Raw genomic sequence first — 16,196 nt, forward strand, 5'->3', positions numbered from 1 at the left:
AAGTCCAGAAACTTTAGCTAGCTTGAAGCTATTTTTTATTCCAGTTCCAAAATACCCTGGGAATCAGAAATGTTCTCATGGAGTTATAAAGGAATTTATGTGTGAGGCAACACTGAAGGTTGTGCTGCTGCCAATGGGAGCAGGTTTGTCCCATGCCCATCCTCATCCCACTACATTTGGACTCTGCCCAGAATAGAAATCCCATGCTCCTCTTGAGAAACTTGCTCTGAGGTCGGGCCACCATCCTCATTGCAGAGTCCCCTTTTGCAAGCTATGTCTCTGCACTGCTGGTGTTCGCCTGCTGGGACAGTCCAGTCCCCTCATCCCTCTCCTCATCCCTGCAGCCACTGGCACTTGATTATAGTTTATTCTAATTATGGTGCTTAACCATGCCACCAGCAACAATGGCACAGAGCTGTCATTATCATCTTGCCATGAAGAAATCTGAAATTTTAAACAGACTTCCTAAAGAGAGATCTCATACTGAAAAATAACCCTAACTCTCCAGCAAAAACCTCAGCTCCCCAGGTGAGGTGTCTACATGATTGTTCTCATCTCTTACTTCAAGCATAACTTTCTGGTAGAGTGGATGATTAGAAAATATATGAGGAAAAGAACCTGTCTTTGACTTAACTGTCATCTTATTGTTCATTATGTTTCACCTCAATTTCATCTAAACTCTGTAATGAATATTAGAAACTCTTAGTTTGTGTTGGGCCTTACCAGTGATCCCCCTTAGTGAAACTAGTCCGTACAGACTAGGGTTCTGTAGCTGATGAATTATTTCGAAAAGAGAGACACAAACTTCTGTCTTCTCTGGAGTCCTAACAATGTCTCTTGCTGTGGTGAGTTTCCTCGCAGCTGAAAGAGCTTGGGTTTTAGTTCACCATCTTCATCTCTATATGGAAATAACTGCCTGCTTGATTTACAGAGTTATATAAATGAGACCTGAACAATTTAAAAGCAATGCATGCAAACATTTATGCTGGTGATCTTGCTAATGAATAGGAAGCTTACTCTGAGGACATAAACTGCTTTGTGCTTTTTTTCCCCAAAAGCATTCCTAATTAGGCCTTTACGTACAGCTGCAATTTCAGTTCCTGCAAGTTTTTAAACAGACAAAGCAGGAGACCTTCATAAAAGCTGTCAATAGCTATCACCATATACCCATCCCTCAGGTCACTTTCCGTAGACATGCCTTCTCTGTGCATCTGCAGCTCCAGCTAACATTGAAGCTGTGCTGTCACAGCCTTTTGCCTTACCATTGGGGAACCAAGCCAAGATGCAGCCCTTCCCCAAGTGAGCACAAATTATGCCAGCTATCTCAGTCTTCCCTCACCCATTTCTGCAGTCATGTTGCACTGTTTGATGTGTTCCTGTCTGCTCTGTTGCTTTGCTGAATGTGTACTTTGAGAAAAAGCAGTGGCTGAGTAAATACTCAAGGCAGCTAAAGGGCAGTCAAAAGTTCCAGCTACAGCAGGGAGACAAGAGGGAAAGATTATTTCTGCAGTCTTTTGGCTGCCATGATTCCAGGTGGTGCTTATAATAGTGTCCATTGTTTATTTTTATTTACTTATTTACTTGCTTCCTTTATAATTTATTTGCTTACCTCCTCACATGCCCCTTCTCATCACCACTCTTACACTCCATGCCTGGTGGCTCATTGGTGCTGTAGCAAAACTGTGGTACAGCAGGAGCTATAGGGAAAGAGGATACAGGTTCTTGGGGGGCAGGCAGAGCACTAGTCCCCTTGGTGAGTTGACTGGCTTGGAGATACTGCCCTCGGTGGTCCACTGCAGTAAGGGTTTTATGAAAAGGAAAAACTCAGGCAAGTTACCTGTACCTGTGTGTCTGAGAAGAAACTTAGAAAGAGGTTAAGCCATCAATCTCCAATAATTGGTCACAAAAGGTTGTCAATTGCAATGAACAAGTCTAAATTTGCTGGGGAAAATTAACTTAATGTGTTTTAATGTTCTATGTGATGAATACAAATTAACCAACTGCTGGAAAACCTTTGCAATTCTTGGACTCAATGTAAGCTTCTTAAAAAAGAAAGGTTAAGACATCACTTCCTTAAGGTATCTCTAAGAACTCCTTTGTTCATTTCCTGAACAAAGAATAACAACAACAAACTTGCAACATGGCAGGATAATATTTAATCTGGTTTATAAACATGCTTTTTGCTCTTGGGCTGGCTAAGCTTCACCAGCTATCTATCATAGAGGGTTTTTTGTTGAATCATACTTACATGAGCTATGGCATTGTGACTGAAGTAAGGACTACAATAAAGCTCAAAGTTTTTCAGCTTGTCTTAATTCCCTAATCTGAGCAATGTTTGAATCATACCAGTCTACCATGCAGACATGCTGCTTAGGCTAAAACAAATGTCTTAGATGACTGGAAAGGCAACTAAAAGTTTTGCTGCTATGCAAAACCACATCATACCAGCAAACTGGAAATGGCTGCTTGTCCTGTGCCAGGGACAATCATACCATACAAGGCCACATCCATTTTGAAGCAGAGCAGAGTTAAATCTCTTGTGTTTCCTGATCACCACACCTCTCTTTTGTTTTGCAAGCAGATTCTCTCACACTGAAAACCCACAAAGGAAAACTCTGCATCAGTCTGGGCAGAGTCAAACTGTTTCATTCACCTAATGGAAAATTAAATACTACAGCATCATCCAGGAATACACTTTGAGAAGTCATTTATTTCGAGATGGACCTACCTGTCATACAGCTTATGTCTACACCCTTCTCTGAATTTGCATATTTATTCCTGAATAGTTAAAGGCATCTAACATTACCATGCCTGCTTGTGCTATAACCATGCAAATAATCCTTTTCTTTTTCCATTTTTTGAAAGTCAAAGGAAGGCCTCCTGGCATAGGAACAGATCTTTCTATAGTCTCAGTGCATGCCCCAGTAACCTCTTTACTAATGCTGGCAACAGTGCTGTGCATCAGCAGGTCAGACCCAGACGTGTTGGGCAGCCTGTACTATGTGGGTTAGGGCCCGCTGGATGACTGGGGAAGCTGCACAAATATATGGCAAAGATGCATTGTTCAGTGTGGCTACAGGAACAAGGTAGGCAGGCCCAGGGAGCAGCTGCAGAGGAGTTTTAGTGGTGGTCATTCTTGAACTTACGTCCCTTGCAAACTCAGTTTTATCAGCCTGGGCAGGTACTTGGGATCATATACAAGCGGAGCAGGCTCTGCTGCTCTGGGAAGCCTTCCCTCTTGTAGCTGATCTAGTGGGTGACAAAACTGCAGTCCCTGGGTTTGGGGCTCCAGGTAGCTGCTAACCACCAAAGTGGGGCTCATTGCTGCCTTCAGAGCTCCAGATATTCCTGAAAAAGTCACTGTTTTTGTACTGAGGGAACTTTCTGAAATGCAAAGAGCAAATCTGAAATGTAGCCAGTTATGCTAGCATCCTGTTGTGAGTGTTTGGGATCATATCTGACTGACAGTGACAGGTGAAAGAAGAGGTCCATTGCACTCATTTAGTAGGGCATGGGCTGGTTATATGCGCATTTGAGAATATGGGGAACCAACCTTTGGTATTCATGTTTTTCCAGGACAGAAATGCTGAATGCATAGAGATAGAAAATAATTTCATTATAACAAATAATTTCAACTCTAATTTGTTAATGTCTCAAAATCATAAAGCCTCAAAATGTAAAGACTTTTGGCAAAACTTCAACTTGGCAAAGATTTTAGTAACAGTGCCTTTGATGTTGTCCTACTGGTTGCAGTGGAATTGCACCTGGGATCAGTTTGTCAGGAGGGGTTTAAGTTGCATATTAGAAAGAGGTTCTTGCCCCAGAGGGTGGTTGGGTACTGGAACAAGCTCCCCAGGAAAGTCATCACAGCACCAAGCCTGACAGAGTTCAAGAAGCGTTTGGGTGATACTCTCAGGCACATGGTGTGATTCTTGGGGATGGTCCTGTGCAAGGCTAAGAGCTGTTCTTGTGGGTCTCTTCCAAGGCAACATATTCTGTGATTCTGTGACTGGTGCCTTTTTTTCTGTGGCACAGAAGACCATCATTATCCTGAATAATCCACATCCAAAAGTGTTTCTCTCAAGATCAAGAACATTTTATTGAAGGAGGCTGTCTTGGGTCAAATTTTGAACTTTGTTTCTCCTCAGGATTATCATCTTCCTTGAAAATTCCTTAGCAGGCAGAGGAATGCTCCACTTCAACAAGCACTGCTTTCAAGAAGAGAGAGTACTGATTGCCCCTTTAAACACTTGCAAATACAAAAAATGCCCAAACTTTGTTGAATGAACTAACTCAAAAGGTAGCAGCACAGCAAGGACTGGCTTTTATGTTGTCATAAAAAGTCAAATGGCATGTCAGGCAAATGTGTCTGGGCTAAGGTTATGTGTGTGGGACTGGAAATGTGTTATTCATATGAGCAAAATTTATTGAAATTTGTTCGAAAACAGCAAGACTGATGGTTAGAATTAATCAACTTCCTGAAAGCAGGGAGTCCAGAGGTTGCATGGAATAGGTATAATGTTATATGAAAAGGGTGCTAAAAATTTTACTTGTTGTAATGAAATTTCCCCTGATACTTAAACTTTTGATGCAAGATTAAAGCAAAATACAGTGCTGAAAGTAAAGATTTTCTTTGCATACAGGATTAATTCTACTGTGTCCATTTGAGAAGCTATGCGTTATTTCCTTGCTACCACTAAAAGTAAACAACTTAAAGCCCTCAGGCTTTACTGTCCTGAAGCATGAAACTGGAGTGAATAAATAACATGTAAAATTGCTCTGCACCACTTTTATGACCATCTCTGTGTCTACTGCATTCAAACATTTAGCATAATTTCTTTCTGTCCTGTCCAACATCTGTGCACTTATTTCTGCCCTCGCCATGCTCTGTTCACATAATTGTGACCTGCTTTTTTCTTTTTTGAGTGGTGAAAAAGTCACTCTGTATTCTTATGCTTGAACAAGTTAAACAAAGTGGAGCTGCCAGTTATCTCTGCAATCTCAGTTCTATGCAGACAAACCAAATCACCTGAGAGCAGTGGTGACCTAGAGCAGTGTAAGCCCAGTGCCCTTTCCACTTCAGTAACAGAGAGCCTTTTGAATGACATGATCTAATTTTTTGCTGAAGTATTTAACCCAGAACAAATTGTTCTCAGCAGTAAATGAAGGAATATTTACACCAGGCTGTACATAGCATAGCTGTTACTGTATCTGTGAAGTGGTGCCTTCTGAAAGTACAGCGGTGTATTTACAATATTCACATTTTCCTGTATTGGAATAGGCTATACAAATACCTGTATTTTTACTGTAGTGTATCTGGCCCTTATGCATCTTAAAGCCCTTTACCATTTTGACAGTGTCTAATTACACAGCATAACTTTAGTGCATAAAGGAGCTCCAAAATGCAGTAGAGAGTTAAAGCTCATAGCAGATAATGAAAGAGAAGCAATGCTGAAATATTGAAGCTTGTGGCTCTTTTCATCACACACTGTGAAGCAAATGCACAGCATTGTTGAGCAGGAGTAACTCTGCAGATGAGTATTTTTGGGCTACATCCGCATACAAGCCTTCTCCTTTTAGCACATTTGAGAAACACCTCCTATTCTTCCTAGGATAAGGTTTTGCAAGTCTTTTTTTAAGGAGCATAACCCAAATTTCATAGCTGTGGAGGATAGATGCCAGCAAACTCTCTTTTGTTTCCAAATTACATCTGGTTCTGTTTCACATCTGGCTAGGCTGTCTTGATTTTGACTGCCTCACTAGGCTGTCTTGTACCCAGAAGCTGTGCCCAAGCATCCAGCACGGCCCTACCTATTGTACCCTACCCACCCTTGGGCTCATCATGTGTCCCAAAGTGTTCCCTAAATGTTTCTAATGAAAATACCCTGGGAAATATTTGGTCAAAGCGAGTCAGAGATTACTCCACCCCTACCCACTGCTTCAGCACTATGCCAGTCATCTGGAAAGGAAGAAAATGTTTCCTGCACAGCAAGATGTTTGACCAATATCCCGTGGTGTATGTGTGTTGTTTTATTTGCAGTGAAAGTATAAACATACACAACTTCAACAGCTTGGCAGATATACTCTTCATTTTAAGAAATGCTTCTTATAAATGTTTGCATTTCCTGGTCTTCTTGTCTGAATTCCTCAGTATAGTATTTCATGAATGTCTTAATTTTCATCTCAAAAAGGAAAGCCAGACACATCAAAGCTCCCAGCTTCCTTGTTTTAGATAAAATATGCTGACATTTCACCCAAGAGAGAGGATTTTTAGTAGATCTTAACATTCTTGTCTCTAAATATGTCTTTTAAAAACTCCCATTGACACTTTTCAGTTTCAAATTCATGCTATTACTAGGTCAAAAAAAAAGGCTTCAGCAAGAAGGAAACCATGTGATATTGTAGCTTCAGTATTTCACATAAACAAAGACCAAAACAAAATCTGTACAAAATACCTTATTTTTGGTGTCCAGCGGTTGTACTGAAGGAACAAGGTTCTTCATGTTTGAGCATAGCATGGAGACTCTGTAAGAGCACATTGAAAAAAGCCTGGATTTTATCTGTTATCCTGTAGCAAATGAGGAATGAGTGTTTACTGAACGTCTTCAGTGTTGTCCAAGTAGCACTTCATCAAAGGCTTTATTAGAACTGCTGGAGCCATATCTAAAACAGGTTTTAAACAGAGAAGGCTGCCTTCATCTTTAAAGTGTGGACTCTTTAGAAACTTGGAGACAGGGGTTCAGATTGAGTACCACTCTGTATTTCAGATTTGAGACTAAAGTTGAATATGATACACACAGCAACATGATTCCTCATCCAACTGGTTCACATTTCAAAGAAAAGATAGCAGTTTGCTGAAGAGCAGTCAGCCTTCACAAGGTTTTGAACTACATCTAGCCCAGCAAGAATCTGCTGAGCTGTGCTACTGAGACTTCTTAAATGCCAAAGCACCAGTTGCTAATTGCTTAGCACCTCAGGAGCTGTAAATACATCTTTGGTTCTCTCACTTTGCATCTTGGTACACGTGATAACTTGGGAGTCCTCTGCTGAGGGGACATTTCAATAGCAGTCAGTCTGAATGAGCTGATGAAAATTCCAGTCAGTAATCAGCTCACCTGAACAGGAAGCAAAGATGCCACAGAAAAATTTCACCATCAGCCCATGAAATGTGGCAGGATGCACTAGAAGATGGTAGTGCCAACAAAAGAAGTACAGAACTGCAGAAATTGTGGCTGGAGATAGCCATTCCTAATTTTTGGTTACTAACACCTTGGAGGTCATGAGCAAGGCTGAGTTCAGCCAGGTAAAGTATGTCAGCAGGTCCAACTTTTGAATGTGACTTCATGGGACTAAAGCATGAGACCTTTTCTGTCATGCAGATGTCATAATTCATATAAAATTATTTTAAATCCACCTAAAAATCCCCTCATGCAGAGCACAGTTAAAGCCAGTGAAAGCTGGAGTAATTTATAATTTACTTGTGTCTTTTGTGTTGCTTTTTGCCTGCTGCCTTACTAAAATCTAATTACCTAATGTCAAATAGGTCATGGAGTGACAAGAATAGTTTGTACATACTATGTCTATAAACACACTCAAAAATTAGCAAGAACCCTTTGTCTGTCGTGTCAAAAATCTTTCTATTTTGGGCAAGGTTTGAAGTCTGCTTTTAGTGGTAAATGTTTTCCCTTTATATATAGTTTGTGCAAATCAAGTTCCATTCCAGTGACACTGTGGCATTGAAAAGACACAAATGCGCTTTGGGGCTGCCTCTGGAATCCAGTGTCTTTGAACTGCTGATTTCTGTATTAACTCCTCTTTGCAGGAGAGGACCTTGTTCCTTGAACTAGCATTGACAATCACTTTGCAGATTCAAAGCTACTAAGGCTCCCCTTTACTGATCAATGGAAAGGACAAGTTTGGTTGGTCTCTTGGTTGACCATTTTTTCCACCAGCTTGGTTATCTTTTAGCCAAGGGGCAAAATCCTGCTTAGCTTTGAGCTCCTGATCTTCTGTACAAGAGATACTTATCCTATCTGCCAACTGATCTGCCTCATTCCTCTGCAAGGATTTGGGTCAAACAAGGAACACAGGCAGATATGTTATGTAAAGAATGTCTTCCAGCCAGTGTACCTTCACTGGTGAACTTCCCTGGACAAGCTGCAGCTGGATTAAATGGCTAGGGTGAGGTTGTAGCCATGCTTTTGGTGTAGAAAGCTCTGCAAATCTCCCAGGAGTAATTGTATTGGGTGAAGGCTGTTGCTGCTTTCTGCAATAGTGTTCCTGTGCCTTGGTATACCAGTGGTTTCTGGAAGTTCATTTGTTTTAGTTTGTGTCTGCTTAAGAGGTGATGTATGTGCTTATGTCTATGCACATGTGTGTCTGTTTGTCAGTAAATATATGGAGACACATCTGCTGTATACATTTCAAAGAAGCATTTTGTTGCCTAAAACAGAGAAAAAACCCCTTTCAAATCATATTAGCCATATATAAAGTAGAGAGCAGTTCTTTAATGAAAGCTTTCCTGTCCATAAAGTACGTAGGCATACCCAGCATCATAGAATTCTCACAATTCTATGGCTTGAACTAATTACCATATCTAGTGCGTACATTTAACCTGGAAACCATATGCCTCTGGTACACCCTCAGAAATGCCCCGTTGGAGGCCCTCCAAGGGTTCTGGGCCCTCTCTCTTTTTTTTACTATAATGTGTCTTATTATTCTGTCCAGGTGTATGTGTCTCAAATAAGATGTCTGTGCTAAAATCTCTTTCCTTGAAAAGACCATTAAACAGAATTTCAAGAATGTGGCACAAACCATGAGAAAGGGGTTTAGATACTATTAACTGCTACCTTAAGAGTGAGAAATTATACAGCTATGTTAATATCTACAAATATATAAAAGGCATCAAATTAATAGCAGAATGATTTTATCCTTGATGAAACATACTACATTTAGAGCACCCTGTTCTTTTTTTTGAAGCTTTAAGAAGTTTATGACTTTACTCCTTCCAGCACGTGCCTTATAGTTCATAAGAGATCCACACTCTTGTTCAAAGGTTTCTTTTCTTGCAAGACTCACTAATTTGAGTGGTTTAAACTTTTATTTTCATTAGAAAGTAGAAATAATTTTATATTAAGGCATTAATAGTAAATAAAGTGTATACTGTAAAACAGAGAGGCCTAAATCTGAAAGATCTGACATCTGGATAAACAGCTAATAGATTGGCTGCTATAAACTCTCTAAAGCAGTAATCAGAAATTCAGTGGGGGCAATCTAATACTCAGAAGTAAAGGCAGCTCCTTCTCAGTCTCCTGATCTTTTTGTTAAGTCTTTTCCTAAGATCTGGGGTTTTTTTGCCTTACAGTCAAAAGCTCTTCGGGAAAAATGGCTGCTACAGGGAATTCCTGCTGGCTCTGCAGAAGAGGAAGAAGCCAGAAGGAGGCAGTCAGAAGAGGATGAGCTGAAGGTGAAAAAGCTGGAAGAAAACATACACAGGTAGAGACAGTTTCCTTTAGCTTTACCTAAGAACAGTCACTCCTTTAAGCCTGGTAGTTTCCTTTCCCAAGTCACCATCTCTGGCAGCAGCTGATGGCAGCTGCCCAGGGAAGAGCGTAAGAGAGTCACAAGTACAGCTAAACATGCCCAGAATTTGTCTCCTATATGTCCATGATTTGTAAGGTACAGCCACTGTGTTATCTTTGTGTTTAATGGACTTGTATGGATTACTTTCATGAGGGAGTTAAAAAGAGGGCTGAGTTCCCCCTTCAGATGCACTTTTATGATTTGATTAACACTCGAGAGATTGTCCATTGCTTTACACCTCCTACAACCAAAAGGAGTTCAAGGAGGGGCAGCATTCTTTTGCACTTACTTTTCACTGGTGCAAATGACTTTTTGAAATGCAACAGCAGATGCCATCAGTAGATCAAATACCCATACCTTTCAGAAGCAAGATTTGAGTGTTAGAATTATTTCCTTTTATCAGGTTACCACTGCAGTTTGAGTTGGTGTTAGTCCTCTTTTTCGGGGGGTTTTCCCTTGTTTAGCTACAAACAATTAGTTCAAAGTGAAGGATGAAACACTGAGTAAAACCTTTGTCTCTGTGGGTTTCTTGTTTTCTTCCTTAGATGTAACCATAAAATCAAATATTTAAATATCTGAGAATAACAGAGCTCTCTTCTGCTGTGATCACCTATCTGTCAAATGACAAGTCGGCTGCTTGCTCAAGAGTTGAAGGGACATTTGTGTGACAGCCTTACTAACATGCTTAACTTCCTTATTGTGTTCCGAAGGGAACTTTAAAGGCAGTAAAAATGTATTTGAATTTAAATGAGAAAATATTATACCTGAACTGTAGACATGAGGCAGTAGAGGTTCAGCTCAGTAGTCTAATAGCAAATTTACATCCATGACAACATGACACAGCCAGAGCCCATCAAAATAGGTCGTGAAGGTACTGAGCTATAGAAGGGGGATGAACTGAGAAGGTGTCAAGCACATTACCTGCAGGAATGAAGTAGAATGGACTCATCTTGAAAGTATTTTTTTGCTGCCTGTGCACTTCATTTTCCTCTACATTAACGGGAGAGAATCAGAGGGGCGAATTACAGGACCATTCATTTGTTCATGTTTCCCGGGGCTCAATGGCTCTTTGGAAGGCCACTTTTCACTATGCAGTAGAACTCTGTGAAAAAGCCCAAACCCTCACAACAAAGGTGACAGAGGACAGACTAAGCTTGTTCACCAGGAGGGTAGCAAACTACTGCAAAACCAGCTGTAGGGTTAATGCCAAGGAACGGTATGACCACTGTGCCATGGATCTTGCATCTTCATTAGTGTCACACTGCATCATATGTGCAAACAGCTGCAGCATCAGTGTGTCTGTGAAGATGTTTTGTGACATACATACTGGAAAACATACAAAGTCTTTTGCATTTGCTCTAGGAGCAGGGTGAAGCTTATCCATGAAGGTCCATGCCCAGTACCTGTTGGGAAGCAGTATCTGTGACCCTTCTTTAACAAGAAAGAATATGATGTAATCTCCTTCCTCTTGCAGCAGAGCATCCCATCATCATCACAAAGAGCAACATTTGTTCTACACAAACACACTGAAGCACTCAAAATGGTTCCATTCTCGTACTCTGCTTTTACTAAATGAACAGCTGTAGTAAAAGAGAAATAGCCGTCTTTATTTGCAGGCCAACTGTAAACAATAGGTCTGACAAGCTGAGTGAACTGTGATGCTTAGAACAGAAAACTGGAGGAGAGGGTGTTTGAGACAAAACTACCATTCCTAAATGAGGGTGTGAGCTCATATAGGTCTGTTCTGTTCCGAAAAGGAAAATACCTCTACCTTGGAGAGACAGGAGAGCTAGCAATGGATTTGTAGATGGTTTTAAGGGTCTTTCACATAACTCAAATGCTTCAGAGGAATATTACTTTCTCTAATTCAGTTTTAAGCAATTTTCCCACTAAAGTCATACATTTTGCAATATGTAAACATGGTTGCACTTTTTATTCTTAGGGTAATGTAACCTTTGTGTAGGAAGTGTTTAATTTTGACTGAGGCGGTACAATGCATGAGTATACAGAGTGTGTCTTATTTATTAGATTTTCATGTTATCACAATACAAGAAATAGGATACTTCAGCTTGTAGCTTGCAATATGATTCAACTTACACATGAGAAAGTGGAATGATTTAATAAGCTGCCTTGTTTGCAAAAGTGTTTTGAAGAAGAATGCTAATATTACTCAGCATTTCTCTGCACTTCATGCCAAGCAAAGGGAAACATTTCAGCATCATAGAAGCAGGAATAAACTAGAACAAAGAATGCAATACAACTAATTTAATGCTGATAGTTAACATCCACAGGATACAGAAGTACCTGAGGTACATATAAGTTAAAAACCACAAAGTGCAAGATTAAGACAAGATGCAGGCACATGAATGGTGTGATTGTGCATTACAAGCAGAATGATGATTTGGTAGTTGGGATTATTTAATATGTTTAGAGAGTTTGAAAAGTACAAACACTAGAAATAGCCTTTGTTCCCAAGAATGCAGAGTGAAAATAGAGGAATCAAAAGAGTTAAATTAAGTTTGGTCCTGGATTTCCAGCACTCCTTCTTGCCGGTCTTAATCTTCAGAATAAGACAAGATGCCCCATGTAAAAATCCTTTGTCTCTTGTATTTTAAAAAGTGATTCATTTGGTGAACTTAAGAAGACTGAATCCCTTATTCAATATTCTTAAGTGGGCCGGACATCTGCTAGTAGAAGGATGACATTATTAAATGTTTGAAACCTGCCTGGAAGACTGGTGACAGTATTGTACCAATGGCAGAGTGAAGCCAGACATGGATTTAGGGTATCTCTTGGCACAAACTCTTCTTAGAAAGAATAGAGGGGGGTTTTAATGTTCAATTAAAGGGCTTGCATTTATGTTAGAGCAAAGTAGACATTTCAGTTTCTTTCCCATTGTTACATATTATGCAAGTGATTTGACTCCCTCCACTTCACCTATGTCTGCTCTCCTTAAATATGTGTACCATATACAGACCTTGACATAGACACCCATTTGCTTGAGAGCCATATATAAAAGAAATTCCAAACCCCCACCTCTACATATCAAGGCATTTTCACCCCTAATGCTTCTGACACTTCATTCATGTCTGTATGCTATAGATTAAGAGACATGTTCATAAAGAACAGCAGCAAGTTTTCAAGGATGCCTCTTTCAGGCAAGCCAACACTTGTAGAGTTCCACCAGTTTCTAAAAGGAGCAATTACTACCTCTGGGTCAGGTTCTGCAAGAAAAGTGAAATTTCAGTAATTACAACATTTCAATAAAATGAACATTTTGTGCAAGGCTGAGTTTCTGTTGCTGTAGTAGATGAGACCTGGTGGAAGATTATCAAGGTCAAAACTCTACAGCCTCCTTGGCTTAACATTTCAAAGGTAAAAAACACACCACTCAGTCTGATGCTGTTAGCAAGATGGGAAAATCTCTTCACTACATGTGTTACCTTATGTAGTATCACCACACTCCCTCTGTATGCAAAGCCATCTAAGATCTTCATACTTCTTTTAAGCCTAGTAGAACTGACAAGGGTTCCTGAAGCAGGAAATTGTATTATAGCATGAAGAGTAGAAATTATTGACATCATTACATCCAAATTAAATCTTAATCATGTGCTAAAGAGATAGTAGCATGGAGTAAAACCAAAATGACGAGTCTCCATTCCTTTTCTTGTTATGCTTGTCTTTGCTGGAGTTGGCTTGTTGGTTTGCCTTCCTTGTACTCCAGCCCTAACACAGGGCAAAACATCTCCTTACGCAGTTAGTCTGTATAGTACTTGGTGGATGCAAAAAATAAAATTGTGTAAGTTCTGCACAAGGAAGACAAGTTTGTGTGGAGGTAACTTACATATGCATGATCTTGAAGGAGATGACAAACCTGGAGTGTATTTACAAAGAGAAGGCAGAGAATTAGGCAACAGAATGCATTTATTTTATTGCTTTACAGTGATCATTTATTCTCTCTACACCTTAAATTAGAGGACTTCCTTCTTCTCTACCAAAGCACTCTTTATGGGCTGAACATAGAGAGCCAGAACATGCAGTGTATACATTCAGAGGTGCACACAATATTGTGAGGTCAGAATGTGCAGTGTACACACATAGACGTACGCACATATGCTCACAACGCTGGGGAAGACACCTCTGCAGTTCTGGTCCTCAGTAGTTCCCCTCTCCCAAAATTATGTATCTGATACATCATCTCTTTGTCACCCCAGTCTCTAACCTAACATTCTTGCTAGCAGTCAGCACTTACACCTACTGCTGTAGAGCTGGGCTAGCACTGGGTAGAGGTACAGTCAGAGGAGCAAGGTGCAGTGTCTGGAGCCACCCAGTGGGCATTGCCAGTCTGAGCCTCAATTTTAAAATATCTGCAGTCTGAAAAGCACAGTCATCTTCCCTGTAGGGTATTTTAACTGATGCAGTATGGGAATTCTAAGGCAAAAAGTAATGGAAATCCCAGCTGATGGTCCCTAGAAGGCAAAGAAAGACCGGATGTGCATCAGGAATTCTGATGGCTAAGAAGAGAAGAGGGAGAAGGCAATTCCACCACAGACCACTGACATTTTTCATGATAGCCCAGGGAAAATGCCCTAAATGGTGGAGTTATAGCTGGATTATTTAAAGGGTATTTCATTTGTAGGAAACCCACTTGAGCTTGCCTTAACTGCATGAAAAGTGAATAGACTAGATATTCCAAGTAAACATGGGTTACTGGTAATATATAAACATATGATGGTGGAGCATGTAATACTAAAGTCAAATAAGTGATCAGAGAAAAGAATTTTTAATGAAGTGTTGGAATCCTAGCCATACATTACAAGTTTTCAATTCCTCTGTGGTTTTGTGCATTTTTAAAAACTTATTTAGAAAATTGCAAATATGATTTTTTTGGTAGGAGTCCATCTTTAGTCTCATTTCCACTCTTTTAATTTGAGGACCCTTATTGATCAGGACAGTGAATTTTATCTGAGTGATCCTCCCAAGAACTCACATTGCAGTCAGGCTGTGGACTGACAGCCTGGTTTGCAGTGAGATGTTTTTCTTTAGGTCTATCAGATAAAGGGACAGTCATAACAACCCAAGTCATTTTTGCTGAGGCATTCAGTTGAAGATTAAGTGCTTCATTCCAAAAGAAGGGGAATATGAAATTCACAGCAAAAGGCTAAGGGCTTTCCGACTTCTCTGTTGATTTCTGAACTTTTTGACTTGGCACACCTGAAATACGCCCAGAAAGGCGGAAGTCTGTTAAATTTAGAAATACATTCCAGGCATCAGCTGCTACAGATCAACATGTGTCACCAGCAGAGCTGGGTGTGTAAGTCTCATCTTGCTTGGAGCATAGGAAACTACAGTTCTCAGTTCACCCTCCAAATCACATTCCAGAGGGGTCACAAAGGGCTAGCCATTAACTTCATCCTCTAAGGACAATCAAGCTTACTGTTCAGAAGTTACTCCCAGGAATAAGATATAACTCTTGATATGGAGGGATTTGGTTCATATGTGTTACAGTGGTAGTTCAGTTGAAATGCCACAGGAAGGAAAGGAAAGGAAAGGAAAGGAAAGGAAAGGAAAGGAAAGGAAAGGAAAGGAAAGGAAAGGAAAGGAAAGGAAAGGAAAGGAAAGGAAAGGAAAGGAAAAGGAAAGGAAAGGAAAGGAAAGGAGAGGAGAGGAGAGGAGAGGAGAGGAGAGGAGAGGAGAGGAGAGGAGAGGAGAGGAGAGGAGAGGAGAGGAGAGGAGAGGAGAGGAGAGGAGAGGAGAGGAGAGGAGAGGAGAGGAGAGGGAGAGGGGAGGGGAGGGGAGGGGAGGGAGGGGAGGGAGGGGGGGGGAGGGGAGGGGAGGGGAGGGGAGGGGAGGGGAGGGGAGGGGAGGGGAGGGGAGGGGAGGAGGGGTGAGGGGGGGGAGGAGAGGAGAGGGGAGGGGGGGTGAGGGGGGGGAGGGGGGGGGGGGAGGGGGGGGGGGGAAGGGGGGGGAGGGGGGGGAGGGGGGGGGAGGGGGGTGAGGGGGGGAGGGGAGGGGGGGGAGGGGGGGGGAAGGGGGGGGAGGGGGGGAGGGGGGGGGGGAGGGGGGGGAGGGGGGAGGGGGAAGGAAGGAAGTGCGGAAGGAAGGAAGGAAGTGCGGAAGGAAGGAAGTGCGGAAGGAAGGAAGTGCGGAAGGAAGGAAGGAAGTGCGGAAGGAAGGAAGGAAGTGCGGAAGGAAGGAAGGAAGGAAGTGCGGAAGGAAGTGCGGAAGGAAGTGCGGAAGGAAGGAAGGAAGTGCGGAAGGAAGGAAGGAAGGAAGGAAGGAAGGAAGTGCGGAAGGAAGGAAGTGCGGAAGGAAGGAAGGAAGGAAGGAAGTGCGGAAGGAAGGAAGGAAGTGCGGAAGGAAGGAAGGAAGTGCGGAAGGAAGGAAGGAAGGAAGGAAGGAAGGAAGGAAGGAAGGAAGGAAGGAAGGAAGGAAGGAAGGAAGGAAGGAAGGAAGGAAGGAAGGAAGGAAGGAAGGAAGGAAGGAAGGAAGGAAGGAAGGAAGGATATATATGTATATAAAAAGCCAACATATCATTCTTTATGAAATGTTGCAGCAGGAGAAAATAATGAAGCTGCCACAGGTACCCTGTTTATGTCACAAAGCGTGCAAGG

At 41.5% G+C, this 16,196-nt stretch overlaps 1 protein-coding gene across 2 annotated transcripts in view; it reads left to right on the forward strand.

The window, feature by feature from the left end:
• PALM2AKAP2 (PALM2 and AKAP2 fusion) overlaps positions 1 to 16,196 on the forward strand; it is a 281,930-nt gene that overhangs the window by 76,372 nt on the left and 189,362 nt on the right. For both annotated transcript variants that reach the window (XM_071579901.1, XM_071579902.1), the window contains exon 4: positions 9,365 to 9,495. In XM_071579901.1, coding sequence (XP_071436002.1) covers positions 9,365 to 9,495 — 131 coding nt within the window. The remainder of the gene's footprint in view (positions 1 to 9,364; positions 9,496 to 16,196) is intronic.

This window comes from Pithys albifrons, chromosome Z (genome assembly GCF_047495875.1).
Source record: "Pithys albifrons albifrons isolate INPA30051 chromosome Z, PitAlb_v1, whole genome shotgun sequence".
Classification (NCBI taxonomy): Eukaryota; Metazoa; Chordata; class Aves; order Passeriformes; family Thamnophilidae; genus Pithys; species Pithys albifrons.